This window comes from Amaranthus tricolor, chromosome 14 (genome assembly GCF_026212465.1).
Source record: "Amaranthus tricolor cultivar Red isolate AtriRed21 chromosome 14, ASM2621246v1, whole genome shotgun sequence".
Taxonomy (NCBI): Eukaryota; Viridiplantae; Streptophyta; class Magnoliopsida; order Caryophyllales; family Amaranthaceae; genus Amaranthus; species Amaranthus tricolor.
Genome location: NC_080060.1, coordinates 12,441,610 through 12,460,494, shown reverse-complemented (window position 1 = coordinate 12,460,494; position 18,885 = coordinate 12,441,610). Strand labels below are relative to the sequence as shown.

General features: G+C 36.8%; 1 protein-coding gene across 2 annotated transcripts; it reads right to left on the bottom strand.

The window, feature by feature from the left end:
• Positions 1–10,470: 10,470 nt before the first annotated feature.
• LOC130799886 (uncharacterized) lies at positions 10,471–14,506 on the bottom strand. 2 transcript variants are annotated; one of them, XM_057663163.1, is made up of 4 exons: positions 13,417–14,506; positions 12,530–12,637; positions 11,097–11,169; positions 10,471–10,684 (listed from the first exon to the last, which is right to left on the bottom strand). In XM_057663163.1, the coding sequence occupies exon 1, from the start codon at positions 14,086–14,088 to the stop codon at positions 13,417–13,419; it is 672 nt and encodes a 223-aa protein (XP_057519146.1). In that variant the 5' UTR covers positions 14,089–14,506; the 3' UTR covers positions 10,471–10,684; positions 11,097–11,169; positions 12,530–12,637. The 2 variants fall into 2 exon arrangements, with proteins under 2 accessions (XP_057519146.1, XP_057519147.1); XM_057663164.1 differs by lacking the exon at positions 12,530–12,637.
• Between the last annotated feature and the right edge of the window lie 4,379 nt (positions 14,507–18,885).

The window sequence follows — 18,885 nt, the reverse complement described above, 5'->3', positions numbered from 1 at the left end:
TAATGAGCCAAGATGATAGTTGTGTAGGATAATCTTCTTCTTCACCCTCCACTGCATATTTAGAATTAGATAGTTATTTTAAACATCACTTTGAAATTGATCAAGGTAACTATAGTATTTTAGAGTGGTGGAAAGAAAAATCAATAAAATTCCCCATATTATCGAGAATTGCAAAGGATATCCTTGCAATTCCTGCTTCTACGATTGCGTCGGAGTCTGCTTTTAGTGCAGGTAGAAGAGTTTTGGACGAAAAGAGATCTCGTCTTGCTCCACATAGTATTCAAATATGTGTTTGCAAGAAAGATTGGGATCAAGCGGAGATTCGAACACAAGGACTAAGGAGTGATAATGATCAATGCGATGATGATGATCCATGGATGATGATGGGTACATCTGTATCATCGTCAGGAGGAGAGTCAGCGGAAGCATCTAACCAACCAGATGATGATGACGAAGACGAATAGGATCAATCGGACAACGATAAATCAACATTCAACAACTACAAATAAAAGGTATGACAAAGAACTACGTGGGCTTTGATTTCTTCGGGATACGTAGGCAGCTTAATATTCCTTTGGATACTAGGTTCAAGTCTATTTTCTACCTCTTTTTTTATTAATCATCTTTATTGACATTATCGTTGATTCGTTTCTTATTAATTTATTTTTTTATTCTTTTTAGTAAATATTTTAATAACGATGACAACTTGACAAGCAATGAATTTCGTTAATAATCAAGTAATCATCAAAGGTAGGTCCGCAATATTATAGTATTTTTATATTATATAAATGTTTAAAGGAAAAATAAAAATGGAACCGATGGTCCGACCCGCCCGTCCTGCAAGTTGGAACCGCCGGAACCCCCAAGGAACTGTTTGGAACCGCCCGGAACCAGAACCGGAACCGGAACCGTTCGCGACAGGTTCCAAATGGAACCGGAACCGGGTGGAACCGAAACCGGATGGAACCGGAACGAAACCGGCCCAACCCGGACCGTGGCCATGCCTACTCCCAGCTTCGTTCTCAGGGGGAGACTACATGTGATGACTTGAGCTGGCTTACACACTCCGTAACTAATGATCTGAACCCCAAAGAGCAAGTAGGTAATCCCACAGACATGCTACGGAAAACATAGTATTACTTTCTCCTCAGGCCTCCCCTACCTTGTCTGAAGCATCTAATGATCAAGAGGATGTCTGTGAGCCTCAAGAGGTATTAACTGAACCTGAATCTCAAACTAATGATGATATATCTGGTGTTGTTAATTCACCCTGCAGATATGAATTACCTCCAAGGAGCAAAAGAGGTGTTCCTCCAAGAAGGTATGATCCAGAATTCGAATCACAGAGATCTCGGTATCCTATTAACCGAGAGACGAATAACTTCGCACAGACAGCTGTGGCATTCCAAGCCAGTCTATACTCAAGTTCCCTACCCAAAAGCACTGAAGAAGCCCTCCGAAACCCAAGGTGGAATGAAGCAATGGAAGATGAGATCTCGGCTTTAAAAAAAAAATAGAACATGGGACAAGTGTATACTACCTAAAAGCAAAAAACCAGTAGGCTGCAAATGGGTTTTTACAATAAAGTATCATGCAGACGGAACTATTGAGAGATACAAAACTCGCCTTCTGGCAAAGGGGTATACACAGACTTACGGGATTGATTACTTCGAAACCTTCTCTTCCGTTGCCAAGATAGACACCATCAGGGTCATATTCTCTATAGCTGCTAATAAAGATTGGCCCCTCTACCAGTTCGATGTAAAGATCGCATTCCTACATGGCGAGATCGAAGAAGAGGTGTATATGCATGCTCCACCCCATTTTTCAGATGAATTTGCTCTAGGAGAAGGATGTAGACTTAAAAGAGCGTTGTATGGCTTGAAACAGTCTCCAAGAGCTTGGTTTGGTAGGTTTACACAGCAATGAAGAAATTTGGGTATGAATAGAGCCATTCCGACCATACTCTGTTCCTGAAGAAAGGAGATGGTCAGATCACATGTCTAATCATTTATGTAGATGATATGATAATAACTAGGAACAATGAAAGGGAGATAAAGGAGCTTAAGAGGAAATTATTCATGGAGTTCGAGATGAAGGATTTGGGAAACTTAAAGTACTTCCTTGGTATAGAAGTTTTTCGGTCCAAGAAGGGAATCTTCATCAATCAAAAGAAATATGTCTTAGATCTGTTAGCAGAGGTAGGTATTGTAACAACCCGACTTACCGTTGACTGGGTAAACAGGGTCGTCACGGGGATTATTTCCCAAGAAACTTAAATCATATCCCAAAACCTGGGCAAAGGAATCACCAGCTCTATTAAGAAACCAACACGGCTAACTCTCAAACCAAATATCTAATCTAAACATAAAGTGACCATACAACTCACTACGAGTCCATTATAATCAACATAATCAGAACTAATCAGAACTAATATACATTAAACAAATTCCTAATACAAACTATAAGCTTCCACGGCCTCAGCTCAAAAGAACATCCTTAGCACTCTCATCAACATTGCTAACCCGATTATTCCCGACCGGATCCGACCTGTAATCAGCTAAAAGATGGAAACAACAAGGAATCAGATTAAACTGAGTGAGAAGCAACAATCCAAAACAATTAAACACAACAATTCAAAATAATGGTTTAAAAGCAACATCAATTTCCTAGATTTATGTGCGCACAGGGAGTGTAGTTGAGAGGAACATCCATAGCTCTAAGGCTATGTCTCTCTCGGGTGAAGCTAGTCAATATCTCAATGACAATTCACTTCAAAACAGGGAGTAGGGAACCATGTTCCTCAACTCCGTCAATGACCAGCTCGCAAGCCCGATCCATTGACCATATCAATATCAGCATAATCATTCATAAACATTTATCACATTCATGTAAATTTCACAAACTTTAAATAAACATTTTACAAATAGTAGCCTGGCCAGACCCCTTTTTAAGGGACTGTTACTACTCACCAAAAAGTACGCTTCAAAAGGCCAAAACTGCTACCCTGCGATTACTAGAAGGGCTCTTCGATAAAGTCGCCTCCTGAAGCATAACAAATATAGCATCACAACAAAGCATACGGTACTACGACTAGGTTCATATAGTTTATTACTACTCATCCTAAGAACGCATAGTTTCACCAGCTATTCTAATATTTCCACTTAAACACCAATATATACATTCAAACTCAATGTTAGAAATCCTCAAAGAATCACATAATACTTTCAAGAATATCAAATTATTCGATACTTACCCATAACTCTTGGTTTTAACATTTCTAAGCATCATATACTAGTAAAACTTGATCTTTAATTCACCATTTACATCTTATTAAACTGGAATTAACCATTCTAGCCCACAATCGCTATTGCTCATAAAGAATTTAATAATCCATCTAAAATATTAAATCATCTAACAATTAGCTTTTAACGAGTATCCACAACCCAAAATGATTAATCTCAACTTCACCCAAATCTATCAATCAACATAATACCCATAACAAGTTCTCAAATCAACAAACATCTAATATATCACCTAAGAGTATCACTTTACTCAATTACTTGTCATCATCATTATCAAAACCTCCATTAACAGCTAACATTTACGTGAGAAGTTCATTAACCCAACTAAAATCAAGACATCATCATCATCATCATTATTTGCCATAAGTTTCTAATTCCTAACAATAATTATCCAATATCTCATATCCAGCTAATACTCCCAATCAACATAACTCATCCAATTAATTTATATAACCTCAAGATTCAATAAAATTAAAGCTTAATTCATGACGAAGGAGCACGCAAATGAAAATATGCCAATAAAATCAATCTCATATGAATAAAGCCCAATTGAAGGATAACTACTAACCCTAAACACATGATAAAAAGAGTACTCAATTTGAACTCCAACTTTAATTATGAACAAGTAAATCAAAAATATCATTTTCGAATTTACAAGACACCATGCTAGCATTTTGGGTATAACTTCCTCATACAAACTCATTTTGGGGCATTTCAAGTGCCCACGCGACCGTGACTTGGAGCTCTACAATTCTTATGAAGGAACCAGAACCCAAAAACAATTAGAACTACTTCGAAAGTGGCCAAAACAGAATGTTCAAATTCCGGACTGAAATTTCAATAAATACCAAACTTTAATAACCCAAAAACCAATACTAATCAACACTAAAAAGAACCCAACTAAAGCCTTCGAAATGGATGAACAAAGAACACAAAAGAATTTTCAGATCTTTCTTCTTTAATGGAATAAATTCTACAAATATATTCATTTGTTTACATATAATTTCGATTAGAAATAGTTAGGGTTCGAACATATGAGAAGAAAATCGATTATAAAAGATGAGTAAAATGAAATTACACATAGAAATTAAGAGATTTAATACCTTAGTTTGTTTACACCAACAATTACAAGAAGAAGGAACGCCGGTATTGGTTGTAGAACCACCGTGAGAAGCGGTGTTCGTGTTCGGTGAAAGCCGCCACTGATTTTGCTGCACAGAGAGAAGGGAACACGAAAGGACCAGTTGAATTAACGAGAAGATGATTAATCTAGCTTGAAGGCACTCGAAATTTCAAAAGAAGGAGGAAGGTGATGAAGATGTTGATGGTGTTGCTGATTGCTCGAAGAAGAAGGAAGGAAAACGGAAAGGGGAATTGGGTTACTGATTTGGGGTATGGGTATATAATAATCTTTTTTTTTAATTTTAATCTTTCCCTTCTTATGCAAGAAAATTAGGATAAGACTAAGTTAAGGTTTTTGGCACTTAGCCTACCTTGCCGCCCACTTCCAAGTTTTTTTATTTTTTTTATTTTTTTTATTTATTATTTATTTATTTATTTATTTTATTATTATTATTATTATTATTATTATTATTATTATTATTATTATTATTATTAATATTATTATTATTATTATTATTATTATTTTTATTATTATTATTATTATTATTATTATTATTATTATTATTATTATAACCTACTTAACTCACTTGATTCATGGTAAATTTTCTAATTAGTTTAAAGCCCTAAATAATTTTATTTATTTTAAATTCCCGAATGTCACATTCTACCCAACTTAAGAAGAAATTCGTCCTCGAAGTTAAGTCAAGTCTCAAGCACAAACTCTAATATCCAGCTATCATACATATCATAAGACTATGTTACCCAATTACTCATACTTATGCATTGAAAGAATCTATATAACTCGTACAATTATGCGAACTAATAAAAATTTTAAGGCTTAGCATCGCTAAAACTTAGTATTGTTTCGAAATATTATGATTCTACCCAACTTAGAATAAAGTTCGTCCTCGAACTTAACTTTATAAGACTAACGAGATGCAATACATATAAAACGATAAAAATATAAATACCTAAGCAAATAACCAAGGATAATCGCGTCTCATGGCATCTTGTGCCTCCCACGTGGCTTCTTCGTTAACGTGATTAGACCATAGCACTTTCACAAGTGCTACACTACCTCGACGAGTATCACGCGTCTTCTTATCTAGAATCTGAATGGGAGTCTCTTCATACTGCAAGGTGTCATCAAAGGTTAATTGTTCGGGTTGAAGAATGTGTGAGTCATCCCAGATGTACTGCCTTAATTGAGATACGTGAAACACATCATGCACTCTATCAATAGATGCAGGTAACGTAAGTCGATATGCGACCTCGCCTATGCGTTCAAGGATCTCGTAGTGTCCAATGAATCTTGGACTGAGCTTACCTTTCTTTCCAAACCTCATCACATCTCTAGTTGGTGAGACTCGAAGGAAGACTTTATCTCCAACTTGAAATTCAAGAGGTCGACGTCGTTGGTGTGCGTAACTCTTTTGGCTATCTTGAGCTGCTTTCATCCTCTTGCGTATCAGCTGAAATTGCTCGATCATTTCTTGAATCAAAGGCGGTCCCACAACTACCGTATTCGCACTATCATCCCAACATACAGGGCTACGACAACTACGACCATATAGTGCCTCGAATAGTGTCATCCCAATACTCGAATGATAACTGTTATTATATGAGAACTCTATCATATCCAACTTATCGTCCCATAAACCACCAAAATCTAAGACACAAGCTCATAGCATATCCTCAAGTGTCTGTATAATCCGGTCTGTCTGTTCGTATGTAGCTGGGTGAAACGCTGTGCTCATTCTCAACTCAGTACCCAAAGAATCCTGTAGCTTTTGCCAAAAATTAGACAAAAACCGAGCATCTCTATCTGAGGTTATGTTTCGTGGGACTCCGTGGTGTCTCACCACTTGCTGTCGATACGCTAAAGCCAACTGATGCTTATTCCAGGTGTCCTTCATCGGAATGAAATGTGCCAATTTTGTCAATCGATCAACTATGACCCAAATCATATTGTTGCCCTTTGTAGTCCTTGGTAATCCACACAAAAAGTCCATAGATATCGATTTCCACTTCCATTCGGGTATCGGCAACAGATGAAGTAAACCTTGAGGTCGACGGTGATCTATCTTGACCTTCTGGCAGGTTAAGCATTTGGCAACAAAATTAGCAACATCCTTTTTCATACCATGCCACCAAAACGTTCTCTTGAGATCTTGGTACATCTTATCAGTGCCCGGATGTGTGGAGAAACATGAACTATGCGCCTCTCTCAAAATGCGAGTACGTAGGTCGGAATCGTTAGGCACACACCATCTATAGTCATATCGCAAACTGCCATCCTCTTGAATACTAGAATGTGGGTCAGGTGTTTCTACCACTATGGAAGCCTTCTCAATCAGATGTATATCTTCAGTCTGTTTCATCCTTATCTCCTCAAACAAATCAGAAGTCACCTCCATCATTGACGCCACTGCCCCATGCTCTACTATCTCGATACCCATCTCCTCTATTTCTTCTCTTAAGCGCACTCTGGCTAGGGCATTACATAAACTATGTACAGCTTTCCGGCTCAAGGCATCAGCGACGACATTAGCTTTTCCCTCATGGTATCGGATCTCCATATTATAATCTGAAATCAACTCTAGCCATCGCCGTTGCCTCATATTCAACTCCCTCTGGCTGAATATGTACTTCAGATTTTTGTGATCAGACAAGACCTTAAAATTAGTACCATACAGATAGTGTCTCCATATCTTGAGAGCGAAGACTACCGCAGCTAACTCCATGTCATGTGTCGGATAGTTGATATCGTGGGTCTTTAGTTGCCGTGAAGCATACGCAATGACGCGCCCATTTTGCATCAACACACACCCCAAACCATTCTTCGACGCATCAGTGTACAACTCAAATTCTGACTCTCCGTCAGGTAATGCTAAGATAGGTGCAGAAGTCAGTCGTGTCTTGAGAATGCTAAAAGCTTCATCGCACTGTTCATCCCAAACAAATCGTATATCTTTTCTAGTCAACTGCGTTAACGGTCGCGCAATCTTGGAAAAGTCGCGTACAAATCTTCGGTAACACCCCACCAAACCTAAGAAACTTCGAACTTCAGACGCGTTCCTTGGTATGGCCCAAGTCGAAATCGCCTCCACCTTCGCCGGGTCTACCGATATACCCTCAATAGACACTATGTGCCCAAGAAAAGAAACCTTGCGTAGCCAAAATTCGCACTTTGAGAATTTGGCATACAACTTATGCTCTCTCAAGGTCTGTAATACGATCCTCAAATGTTCGGCATGCTGATCTTCGTCCTTAGAATAAACTAAAATATCATCAATGAATATTACAACGAACTGATCAAGATACGCGGTAAAGATGTTGTTCATGAGGGCCATGAATGCCGCCGGTGTGTTGGTTAAACCAAAGGGCATAACCGTAAACTCATAATGCCCATATCGTGTTCTAAAGGCTGTCTTAGGAATATCCTTTGGCGAGATGTTCAGCTGATGATAGCCAGACCTCAAATCGATCTTAGAGAACACCGATGCACCTCTGAGCTGATCGAGCAGGTCATCTATCCTAGGAAGAGGATATTTGTTCTTCACAGTAGCCCGATTGAGCTCTCAATAATCTACATAACCTAAAGGATCCATCTTTCTTCTTAACAAAGAGAACGGGTGCGCCCCAAGGAGATACGCTTAGGCGTATATAACCCTTATCTAACAATTCTTGCAGTTGCACCTTTAACTCTGCTGTCTCTCTAGGTGCCATGCGATATGGAGCCTTAGATATAGGACTCGTGCCCGGTACAAGATCAATCGTCAAATCAACTGGTCTCGGAGGTGGTAATCCAGGTATCTCAGAAGGAAAAACATCCTCAAACTCACGTACTACACGTATCTCTCCTATCTCGGGTGTGCACATCGTCGTGTCTACTACGTGACATAGAATCATTGGGTAATTCTTCCTCAGATATGTTTTCAGTTTGATAACAGATATGATCTTAGTGTGATTCTTTGGCACAAAACCCTTAAAAATCACTTTCCGCCCTTTAGGTCCTTGTATAGCTACCTTCTTCATCCAACAATCAAAACTTGCCTTGTACTTCCTCAACCAATCCATACCCAAGATAACATCAAAATTATCTAAGGGAAACTCTATCAAATCTACGCGTAAATCCATTCCCATGAAGTCTAAAGCTATATCCTTGTACACTCGCTGACATAAGATTCTCTCGCCCGATGGTTGTGTAAACTCACTATTTATCTCAAGCGAATTAGGCAAATGCAACTTTGATACACACGAAGATGCAACAAAAGAATGTGATGCTCCCGAATCAAATAAAACATATGCAGGTTTATTGTTGACTAAAAACATACCCGTAATAACTCCTGGTTTAACCTCTGCTTCATCTCTCTTGAGAGTCATAAGCTTCCCTGAGGCCTTGGTGCCACTAACTGGTGTACCAACAGATGGTCTAGATGAACTTCCCATAACAGATCCCTGACTCTGCGAACCACGCCCAAAAGATGCCTGCGGTCGACCCTGTCTTCTATCCTGAGTCACACCAGCTTGACTACCTGTCGGCTTCTGCGCTGGACCTTGCGGTGTACCCCTTAAACCTTGCTCACGTATGTACTTGTAGCAGTCAACCCTCTTGTGACCCTTCTTCCCCCAATGGTAACACTCGATGTTCTTACTACTCTGAGGAGTGCTCAAGGTTGATCTCCCAAAACTAGATCTTGACTCTCGGTGGAACTGTGTAGGTGTTAGAAATCGTCTACCCCCAAAGTTTTGTACTATATCATGGGTGTCCTCTCTGCGTCGCTTCAGCCCTTGAGTGGCTTTCCGCTCATCCCATAGGCGTTCAGCCTCACAGGCATCGTGATACACATCCCTAACATGTTCATGTCCCAGGTTCCTCATACGTTCCCGGATATCCAGACTTAACCCTGATAAGAACCTCTGAGCCCTGAATCTCTCCCCAATCTTCATGTCGTCCACATACTTAGCTAATTCCATAAATCGAACGTAGTACTGGTGAACGGTCTGGGTTCCCTGCGTAAGTCGAGAGTACTCATCGAACATCCTCCGCTGAAGATGTAAAGGAAAGAACTCGTCGCGAAGCACTGACACAAACAAGCTCCAGGGAAGAGGAGATACGGTAGAAGGGTGCTCCGATGTAGCTGCGGAAGGAGCTGATAGAAGAGTATCTCTATGAGTGACCCACCAAGTATCGGCGTCACCGGTCAGGTAATGAACCCTAGATCTACTCTCATATCCTCGGGTGTCTTCAGTATCACGAATATCTTCTCCATCTCCCGGATCCAGTCGTCTAGCTTAGTAGGAGGACCCTTGCCATCATACGTCTTAGGGGCTAACCTTTGAATACCTTCTGCTTGTGACGCCCCTAAATCGTGCCCAGAACTACCCTTTGAAGATCCGGCGTTAAGTGACTGAAGCACCTGCTGTTGCAGAAGAAGGTTTTGCTGCTGCTGCGCGTGGAGCATCTTTAGCATAGTCTCAAACTGTTCGGCTGTGACGGCAGCTGGAACGACAGGTCTAGAGGTCTCAGTATGATCGGATCGCGCATGAGATGCCTCATGTGACGTAACCGTACGCTCAGAATCATGGGAGCTCTTAGACTCTTCCTTAGTCTCATAACTCTCGTGACGAGGCACAAGATTCTGAACGCTATACGTTCACAAATAAACAAAGATCATACATTTTAACAACAACAAATAACTCGATGAGGATGCATGCACACATACGCATATGAAACACTGTAAAACAATAATTGAATCAAACGTCCACTTCACGATACTCCACTAACTAGCGTCTACCCAATCTCTAACTTCACACCTAGTGTCTTTCTCTAACTCACACTTATCCTATATCCTTATTACCCATCCAAAGGTCCTCAATTCACAAACCGGCTCTGATACAAACTGTAACAACCCGACTTACCGTTGACTGGGTAAACAGGGTCGTCACGGGGATTATTTCCCATGAAACTTAAATCATATCCCAAAACCTGGGCAAAGGAATCATCAGCTCTATTACGAAACCAACACGGCTAACTCTCAAACCAAATATCTAATCTAAACATAAAGTGACCATACAACTCACTACGAGTCCATTATAATCAACATAATCAGAACTAATCAGAACTAATATACATTAAAAAATTCCTAATACAAACTATAAGCTTATACGGCCTCAGCTCAAAAGGACATCTTTAGCACTCTCATCAACATTGCTAACCCGATTATTCCCGACCGGATCCAACTTGTAATCAGCTAAAAGATGGAAACAACAAGGAATCAGATTAAACTGAGTGAGAAGCAACAATCCAAAACAATTAAACACAGCAATTCAAAACAATGCTTTAAAAGCAACATCAATTTTCTAGATCTATGTGCGCACAGGGAGTGTAGTTGAGAGGAACATCCATAGCTCTAAGGCTATGTCTCTCTCGGGTGAAGCTAGTCAATATCTCAATGACAATTCACTTCAAAACAGGGAGTAGGGAACCATGTTTCTCAACTCCGTCAATGACCAGCTCGCAAGCCCGATCCATTGACCATATCAATATCAGCATAATCATTCATAAACATTTATCACATTCATGTAAATTTCACAAACTTTAAATAAACATTTTACAAATAGTAGCCTGGCCAGACCCCTTTTTAAGGGACTGTTACTACTCACCAAAAAGTACGCTTCAAGAGGCCAAAACTGCTACCCCGCGATTACTAGAAGGGCTCTTCGATAAAGTCGCCTCCTGAAGCATAACAAATATAGCATCACAACAAAGCATACGGTACTACAACTAGGTTCATATAGTTTATTACTACTCATCCTAAGAACGCATAGTTTCACCAGCTATTCTAATATTTCCACTTAAACACCAATATATACATTCAAACTCAATGTTAGAAATCCTCAAAGAATCACATAATACTTTCAAGAATATCAAATTATTCGATACTTACCCATAACTCTTGGTTTTAACATTTCTAAGCATCATATACTAGTAAAACTTGATCTTTAATTCACCATTGACATCTTATTAAACTGGAAGTAACCATTCTAGCCCACAATCGCTATTGCTCATAAAGAATTTAATAATCCATCTAAAATATTAAATCATCTAACAATTAGCTTTTAACGAGTATCCACAACCCAAAATGATTAATCTCAACTTCACCCAAATCTATCAATCAACATAATACCCATAACAAGTTCTCAAATCAACAAACATCTAATATATCACCTAAGAGTATCACTTTACTCAATTACTTGTCATCATCATTATCAAAACCTCCATGAACAGCTAACATTTACGTGAGAAGTTCATTAACCCAACCAAAATCAAGACATCATCATCATCATTATTTGCCATAAGTTTCTAATTCCTAACAACAATTATCCAATATCTCATATCCAGCTAATACTCCCAATCAACATAACTCATCCAATTAATTTATATAACCTCAAGATTCAATAAAATTAAAGCTTAATTCATGACGAAGGAGCATGCTAATGAAAATATGCCAATAAAATCAATCTCATATGAATAAAGCCCAATTGAAGGATAACTACTAACCCTAAACACATGATAAAAAGAGTACTCAATTTGAACTCCAACTTTAATTATGAACAAGTAAATCAAAAATATCATTTTCGAATTTACAAGACACCATGCTAGCATTTTGGGTATAACTTCCTCATACAAACTCATTTTGGGGCGATTCAAGTGCCCACGCGACCGTGACTCGGAGCTCTACAATTCTTATGAAGGAACCAGAACCCAAAAACAATTAGAACTACTTCGAAAGTGGCCAAAACAGAATGTTCAAATTCTGGACTGAAATTTCAATAAATACCAAACTTTAATAACCCAAAAACCAATACTAATCAACACTAAAAAGAACCCAACTAAAGCCTTCGAAATGGATGAACAAAGAACACAAAAGGATTTTCAGATCTTTCTTCTTTAATGGAATAAATTCTACAAATATATTCATTTGTTTACATATAATTTCGATTAGAAATAGTTAGGGTTCGAACATATGAGAAGAAAATCGATTATAAAAGATGAGTAAAATGAAATTACACATAGAGATTAAGAGATTTAATACCTTAGTTTGTTTACACCAACAATTACAAGAAGAAGGAACGCCGGTAATGGTTGTAGAACCACCGTGAGAAGCGGTGTTCGTGTTCGGTGAAAGCCGCCACTGATTTTGCTGCACAGAGAGAAGGGAACACGAAAGGACCAGTTGAATTAACGAGAAGATGATTAATCTAGCTTGAAGGCACTCGAAATTTCAAAAGAAGGAGGAAGGTGATGAAGATGTTGATGGTGTTGCTGATTGCTCGAAGAAGAAGGAAGGAAAACGGAAAGGGGAATTGGGTTACTGATTTGGGGTATGGGTATATAATAATCTTTTTTTTTAATTTTAATCTTTCCCTTCTTATGCAAGAAAATTAGGATAAGACTAAGTTAAGGTTTTTGGCACTTAGCCTACCTTGCCGCCCACTTCCAAGTTTTTTTATTTTTTTTATTTATTTTTTATTTATTTATTTATTTATTATAATTATTATTATTATTATTATTATTATTATAACCTACTTAACTCACTTGATTCATGGTAAATTTTCTAATTAGTTTAAAGCCCTAAATAATTTTATTTATTTAAAATTCCCGAATGTCACATTCTACCCAACTTAAGAAGAAATTCGTCCTCGAAGTTAAGTCCAGTCTCAAGCACAAGCTCAAATATCTAGCTATCATACATATCATAAGACTATGTTACCCAATTACTCATACTTATGCATTGAAAGAATCTATATAACTCGTACAATTATGCGAACTAATCAAAATTTTAAGGCTTAGCATCGCTAAAACTTAGTATTATTTCGAAATATTATGATTCTACCCAACTTAGAATGAAGTTCGTCCTCGAACTTAACTTTATAAGACTAACGAGATGCAATACATATAAAACGATAAAAATATAAATACCTAAGCAAATAACCAAGGATAATCGCGTCTCATGGCATCTTGTGCCTCCCACGTGGCTTCTTCGGTAACGTGATTAGACCATAGCACTTTCACAAGTGCTACACTACCTGGACGAGTATCATGCGTCTTCTTATCTAGAATCTGAATGGGAGTCTCTTTATACTGCAAGGTGTCATCCAAGGTTAATTGTTCGGGTTGAAGAACGTGTGAGTCATCCCAGATGTACTGCCTTAATTGAGATACGTGAAACACATCATGCACTCTATCAATAGACGCAGGTAACGCAAGTCGATATGCGACCTCGCCTATGCGTTCAAGGATCTCGTAGGGTCCAATGAATCTTGGACTGAGCTTACCTTTCTTTCCAAACCTCATCACACCTCTAGTTGGTGAGACTCGAAGGAAGACTTTATCTCCAACTTGAAATTCAAGAGGTCGACGTCGTTGGTCTGCGTAACTCTTTTGCCTATCTTGAGCTGCTTTCATCCTCTTGCGTATCAGCTGAAATTGCTCGATCATTTCCTGAATCAAAGGCGGTCCCACAACTACCGTATTCGCACTATCAACACTAAAAAGAACCCAACTAAAGCCTTCGAAATGGATGAACAAAGAACACAAAAGGATTTTCAGATCTTTCTTCTTTAATGGAATAAATTCTACAAATATATTCATTTGTTTACATATAATTTCGATTAGAAATAGTTAGGGTTCGAACATATGAGAAGAAAATCGATTATAAAAGATGAGTAAAATGAAATTACACATAGAAATTAAGAGATTTAATACCTTAGTTTGTTTACACCAACAATTACAAGAAGAAGGAACGCTGGTAATGGTTGTAGAACCACCGTGAGAAGCGGTGTTCGTGTTCGGTGAAAACCGCCACTGATTTTGCTGCACAGAGAGAAGGGATCACGAATGGACTAGTTGAATTAACGAGAAGATGATTAATCTAGCTTGAAGGCACTCGAAATTTCAGAAGAAGGAGGAAGGTGATGAAGATGTTGATGGTGTTGCTGATTGCTCGAAGAAGAAGGAAGGAAAAGGGTAAGGGGAATTGGGTTACTGATTTGGGGTATGGGTATACAATAATCTTTTTTTTTTTTTAAATTTTAATATTTCCCTTTTTATGCAAGAAAATTAGGATAAGACTAAGATAAGGTTTTTGGCACTTAGCCTACCTTGCCGCCCACTTCCAAGTTTTTTTATTTATTTATTTTTTATTTTATTATTATTATTATTATTATTATTATTATTATTAATTATTATTATTATTATTATTATTATTATTATAACCTACTTAACTCACTTGATTCATGGTAAATTTTCTAATTAGTTTAAAGCCCAAAATAATTTTATTTATTTTAAATTCTCGAATATCACAGGTATGCTTGACTGCAAACCAACAGAAACACCAATCGTTGCTAATCATAAACTTCAGACAACACTTCAAGGAGAACTAATTGACAAGGAGAAGTATCAAAAACTGGTGGGCAAACTGATCTATCTATCTCACACTAGACCCGACATATCATATGCAGTTGGAGTTGTGAGCCGATTCATGCACTTACCACAAACTGCACATATGAAAGCAGTGGTAAGAATTTTGAGATACTTGAAAGGCACGAGTGATAGAGGAGTCTTCTTTGGTAAAAACCATCACCTTGACCTCGTAGCCTACACAAATGCTGATTGGGCAGGCGACCGAGACAGTGGAAAATCTACATCAGGATACTTCACTCTTGTAGGGGGTAACTTGGTTACTTGGAGGAGTAAGAAACAGAAAGTAGTCGCATTATCAAGTGTAGAAGTAGGGTTCAGAGGGGTAGCAAGAGGAATAACAGAGATCCTATGGCTAAGAAAACTCTTATGCGAACTCAACTTTCCACCAACAAGAGCATGCAAGTTATTCTGTGACAATAAAGCAACTATTGATATCTTAGAAAATCCGGTCCAACATGATCGAACAAAACACGTGGAGGTTGACAGATACTTCATAAAGGAAAAATTAGAGAAGGAAATCATCAGCATTCCACATGTGAGATCAGAAGATCAGCTAGTCGGCATCTTTACAAAGGGAGTTTCAGCTGAAGCCTTCGAGACTACGTTATCCAAGTTAGGCATTGGAAACCCTATAACCTAACTTGCGGGGGAGTGTCAGAATATTTGTGTATATTTTAGTTTATTCTCCAATATTTTATTACTTTAGTTATTTTGTAATATTAGGGTAATATTCTTTTCCTAGAATAGTTGTTTCCTTCGTTAACTCTTAATCAGTTGTATAAATTAGGGCTGTACTATTCATTCAAGGTAATACAAAACAATATTCATTAACCCTAAATTCAGCTTTCTTTAATCTTCAAATTATTTTTTCTTCACTCCAATTGAGTGAAATTTTCAGTTCTAAAGAGTCCTTCCATAGTTGGTCAATGTTTGTTTTTGTTAGTGTTTATTTGGATATCTTTAGGGTGTTCATGTGATCTAATTTGCCATTTATTACCACTACTTTAAATGTAATCACTCATATTATGTTACTATATCCTATTTTAATGAAACTATGATATGATATAATTTCATTGTGAAAGTTACAATGACTATGTAATACAATGGTTATTTGTTTATTAACTATAAATTGGTTACTATTACTCGAGTATATGTTTCTACTTGTTATTGTTGGATTTGGTACCATTGTGCAGCGTGCTTGTGCTGGAACAGTACTTGCTTCTGAGAGTGCATAATTATGTTATAATTCATAACATATGTTAGAGTATATGGTATAACAAAATCAAGTGCCAAGACTAGGTGTTCGACCCTGTATTGAAGCTTAGGTAATTAAGCATATTCATTGAAGCCTCTTCTTCTAAGCAAATGGGTGAAATGGGGTTCGGGGGCCTTACTACTAAGCCGGGAAAATCTGCTTGGTTAGGGTGAAAAATTCAATTTGCTCTTTGAGTATAATGTCGGAGATATATTTTTGAATGATACGCTAGCTTGGTTAGGGTCTAATGTTAAGTGCAGTTCTATTCTGAGCCTAATCACTAAGCACAACCGAATTAAATCCTCCTACAATTGAAAAAGATTCTTATTTGGGTTGTTGGTAATGTTACCAATAGGGTATGCATAATTAGGAATTTGGTTGTTTTGCAAAATAAACTCTTCAGAACTGATTTTGTTGTAAAGTTATTATTGCGTGAATTATTTATTTATCTTAATGTAATTGATTTTTAATCATTGTTTTTAACTATAGTAGAATTTTTAAAATTATATATAATATATTTTATTTAATCATTAAAATTATTTTTAAAACGACAGGTAACAACTAGTAAATTAAAAAATATCAAATAGATTTTCTTAAGACTTTTTCCAAGTTCTTGAAAATTTGTGTACTTTCATGATTCTGACGACTGCCTTAGGAACCTACTTTTCATTAAAACAATGTTTGGTATGTACTTTGATCTCATAAGAGTATACTCATTTAAATTAGTTCAATTTGTATTTTATTCGTCTCAAAATACATTAATTTAATTTATAATATTTTTAATTATATATTATTAAAGTTTATAAAAAAAATTAATATTAATAACCTTTATATTAAGACGGATCAAATAAGATTTCAATTGATTATATTTAATTTATAAATTAAATACTAAATACAAATTAAAAGCAAAATGTCAATAGAGTCCAAAAAGCAAATGAAATTACGTTAACTTTAAAGAAAAATTACTTAAAATAATCCAATCCTTTTGCGATTTTCCTTAAAAATGTGGATGGCCATTGTCGACATTATAAGAATTTTTTAGCAAGGAAATTATACTTCTGATCTATCTTTCTAGTGTGAGTTTAATTAAGAACATGGAAGCATGTTACAGTAGTTTTGCTATGAATATTAATGAAGTATATTCTTGGATATAACATTAAGATTACAAATTTCCTCTATCAAAGAGAACCAGTAGGAATGACGTTGTCTTACGACAAGTATTAGCTGTAAACCTGTAGCAAGCTGTTCCTTGCAAGATATTGACAGGGGAGGCATTGAAGGAAAGGAAGGGGAGGGTGGATGGCAGTGAGGGTGGGGAGGGAAAGCGGTGGCTGGCTGGAATGGTGGATTGGTTGAGGTGGGGTGGTCAGAATGGGGTGGATGAGTGGTTACTAGAAGTATTTGAATTTTTTTGTGTTATTTTTGTTAATATTTTTGTAATTTTAATTTATTTTATCATTTTTATTTAAAAATGTTGCCTATAAAAACAGGTAACTTTTGGAAGAACAATATTTTTGGATAAGTAATTTAACAGTTGGAATTATTTATGATTAATCAATAGATAAATTATTGTAGGAAACTTGTAAATAGATTGGATTATTCATGGCAGCTGTATAACAGTTGTTCAAGATGGAATTCATACCCCAAAACTTTTTGCTACTTTCCAAATTTATAAACGAGTAATGAAATACATTTCCGATTGTTTAAATTACAAAATATCATACAATCTATTCTATATCTACCTCAAATTAAGTAATTAAATAGCCATTAATCATTAATAATAGACTTAAAGAAGCAGTAAAATCCAACTCACCAATATTAGGTTTATTTTATTTGTCTCTTACTATTACCAATGGATAGTTTACCTATTGAGTACCGAATCAACCAAAATTTTCTCGTATAATACGAGTTTAGCTACATCTACTCAATGAGTCTCTTTGTCCTGAAATCACTGCTTCAGAGGGAGTATAAGAATAAGACGGAAACGAAACGCCATTTCTAAGGAGAAATATTTTATTATCTTGCTAACAATCAGGGGGTGTTTGATATGTGGGAATGAAACTTTAGGGATTAATAGATCGGATTGAGATTGAAAATTATTTGTTGGAAATTGTTAATAATATAACCTAAACTCTTATTTGGTATATGTGAGGATAAGAATAAATTATAAATTTACCATTTTGCACTTTTAAAATAAAATAACATATTTGTATTTTTTTTATTGACTAAAGGTAGTCTTTTTGCATTTATCTCAATTCTCACCCCTTAACAACCCCCATGATATTATTTTCTTAGGAATTATGGGGGTCTAATCTCATTGCCAATCCCACCTCCATTCTCAATCCCATTAAACAAACATATAATATAAAATTTTTTGAATATAAAGTCCCGTTCTCATCCTTTAATCCCACTTACCAAACACCCATAAGAGGAAAAACCCCTCTTATAAATACCTCTATTCCCAAAAATACAATATGGTTATACTTGCTATTAAAGGTTGATGTATAGTCACAACCAGGATATCCGCAAGGTCTATAAAAATTGTTGACCATATCAATAATATGTTGAGGTTGATCCCTTATATCGGTTGTTGGAAAACCCGACCACACTTCCTAAAAACCAGTCTGCGATGTTGAACATTCCATTTTGGTTTATCTAACCTAACAAACATGCTTACACAATTAGGAAGGGGCTGTTTTGTTCCACAAACA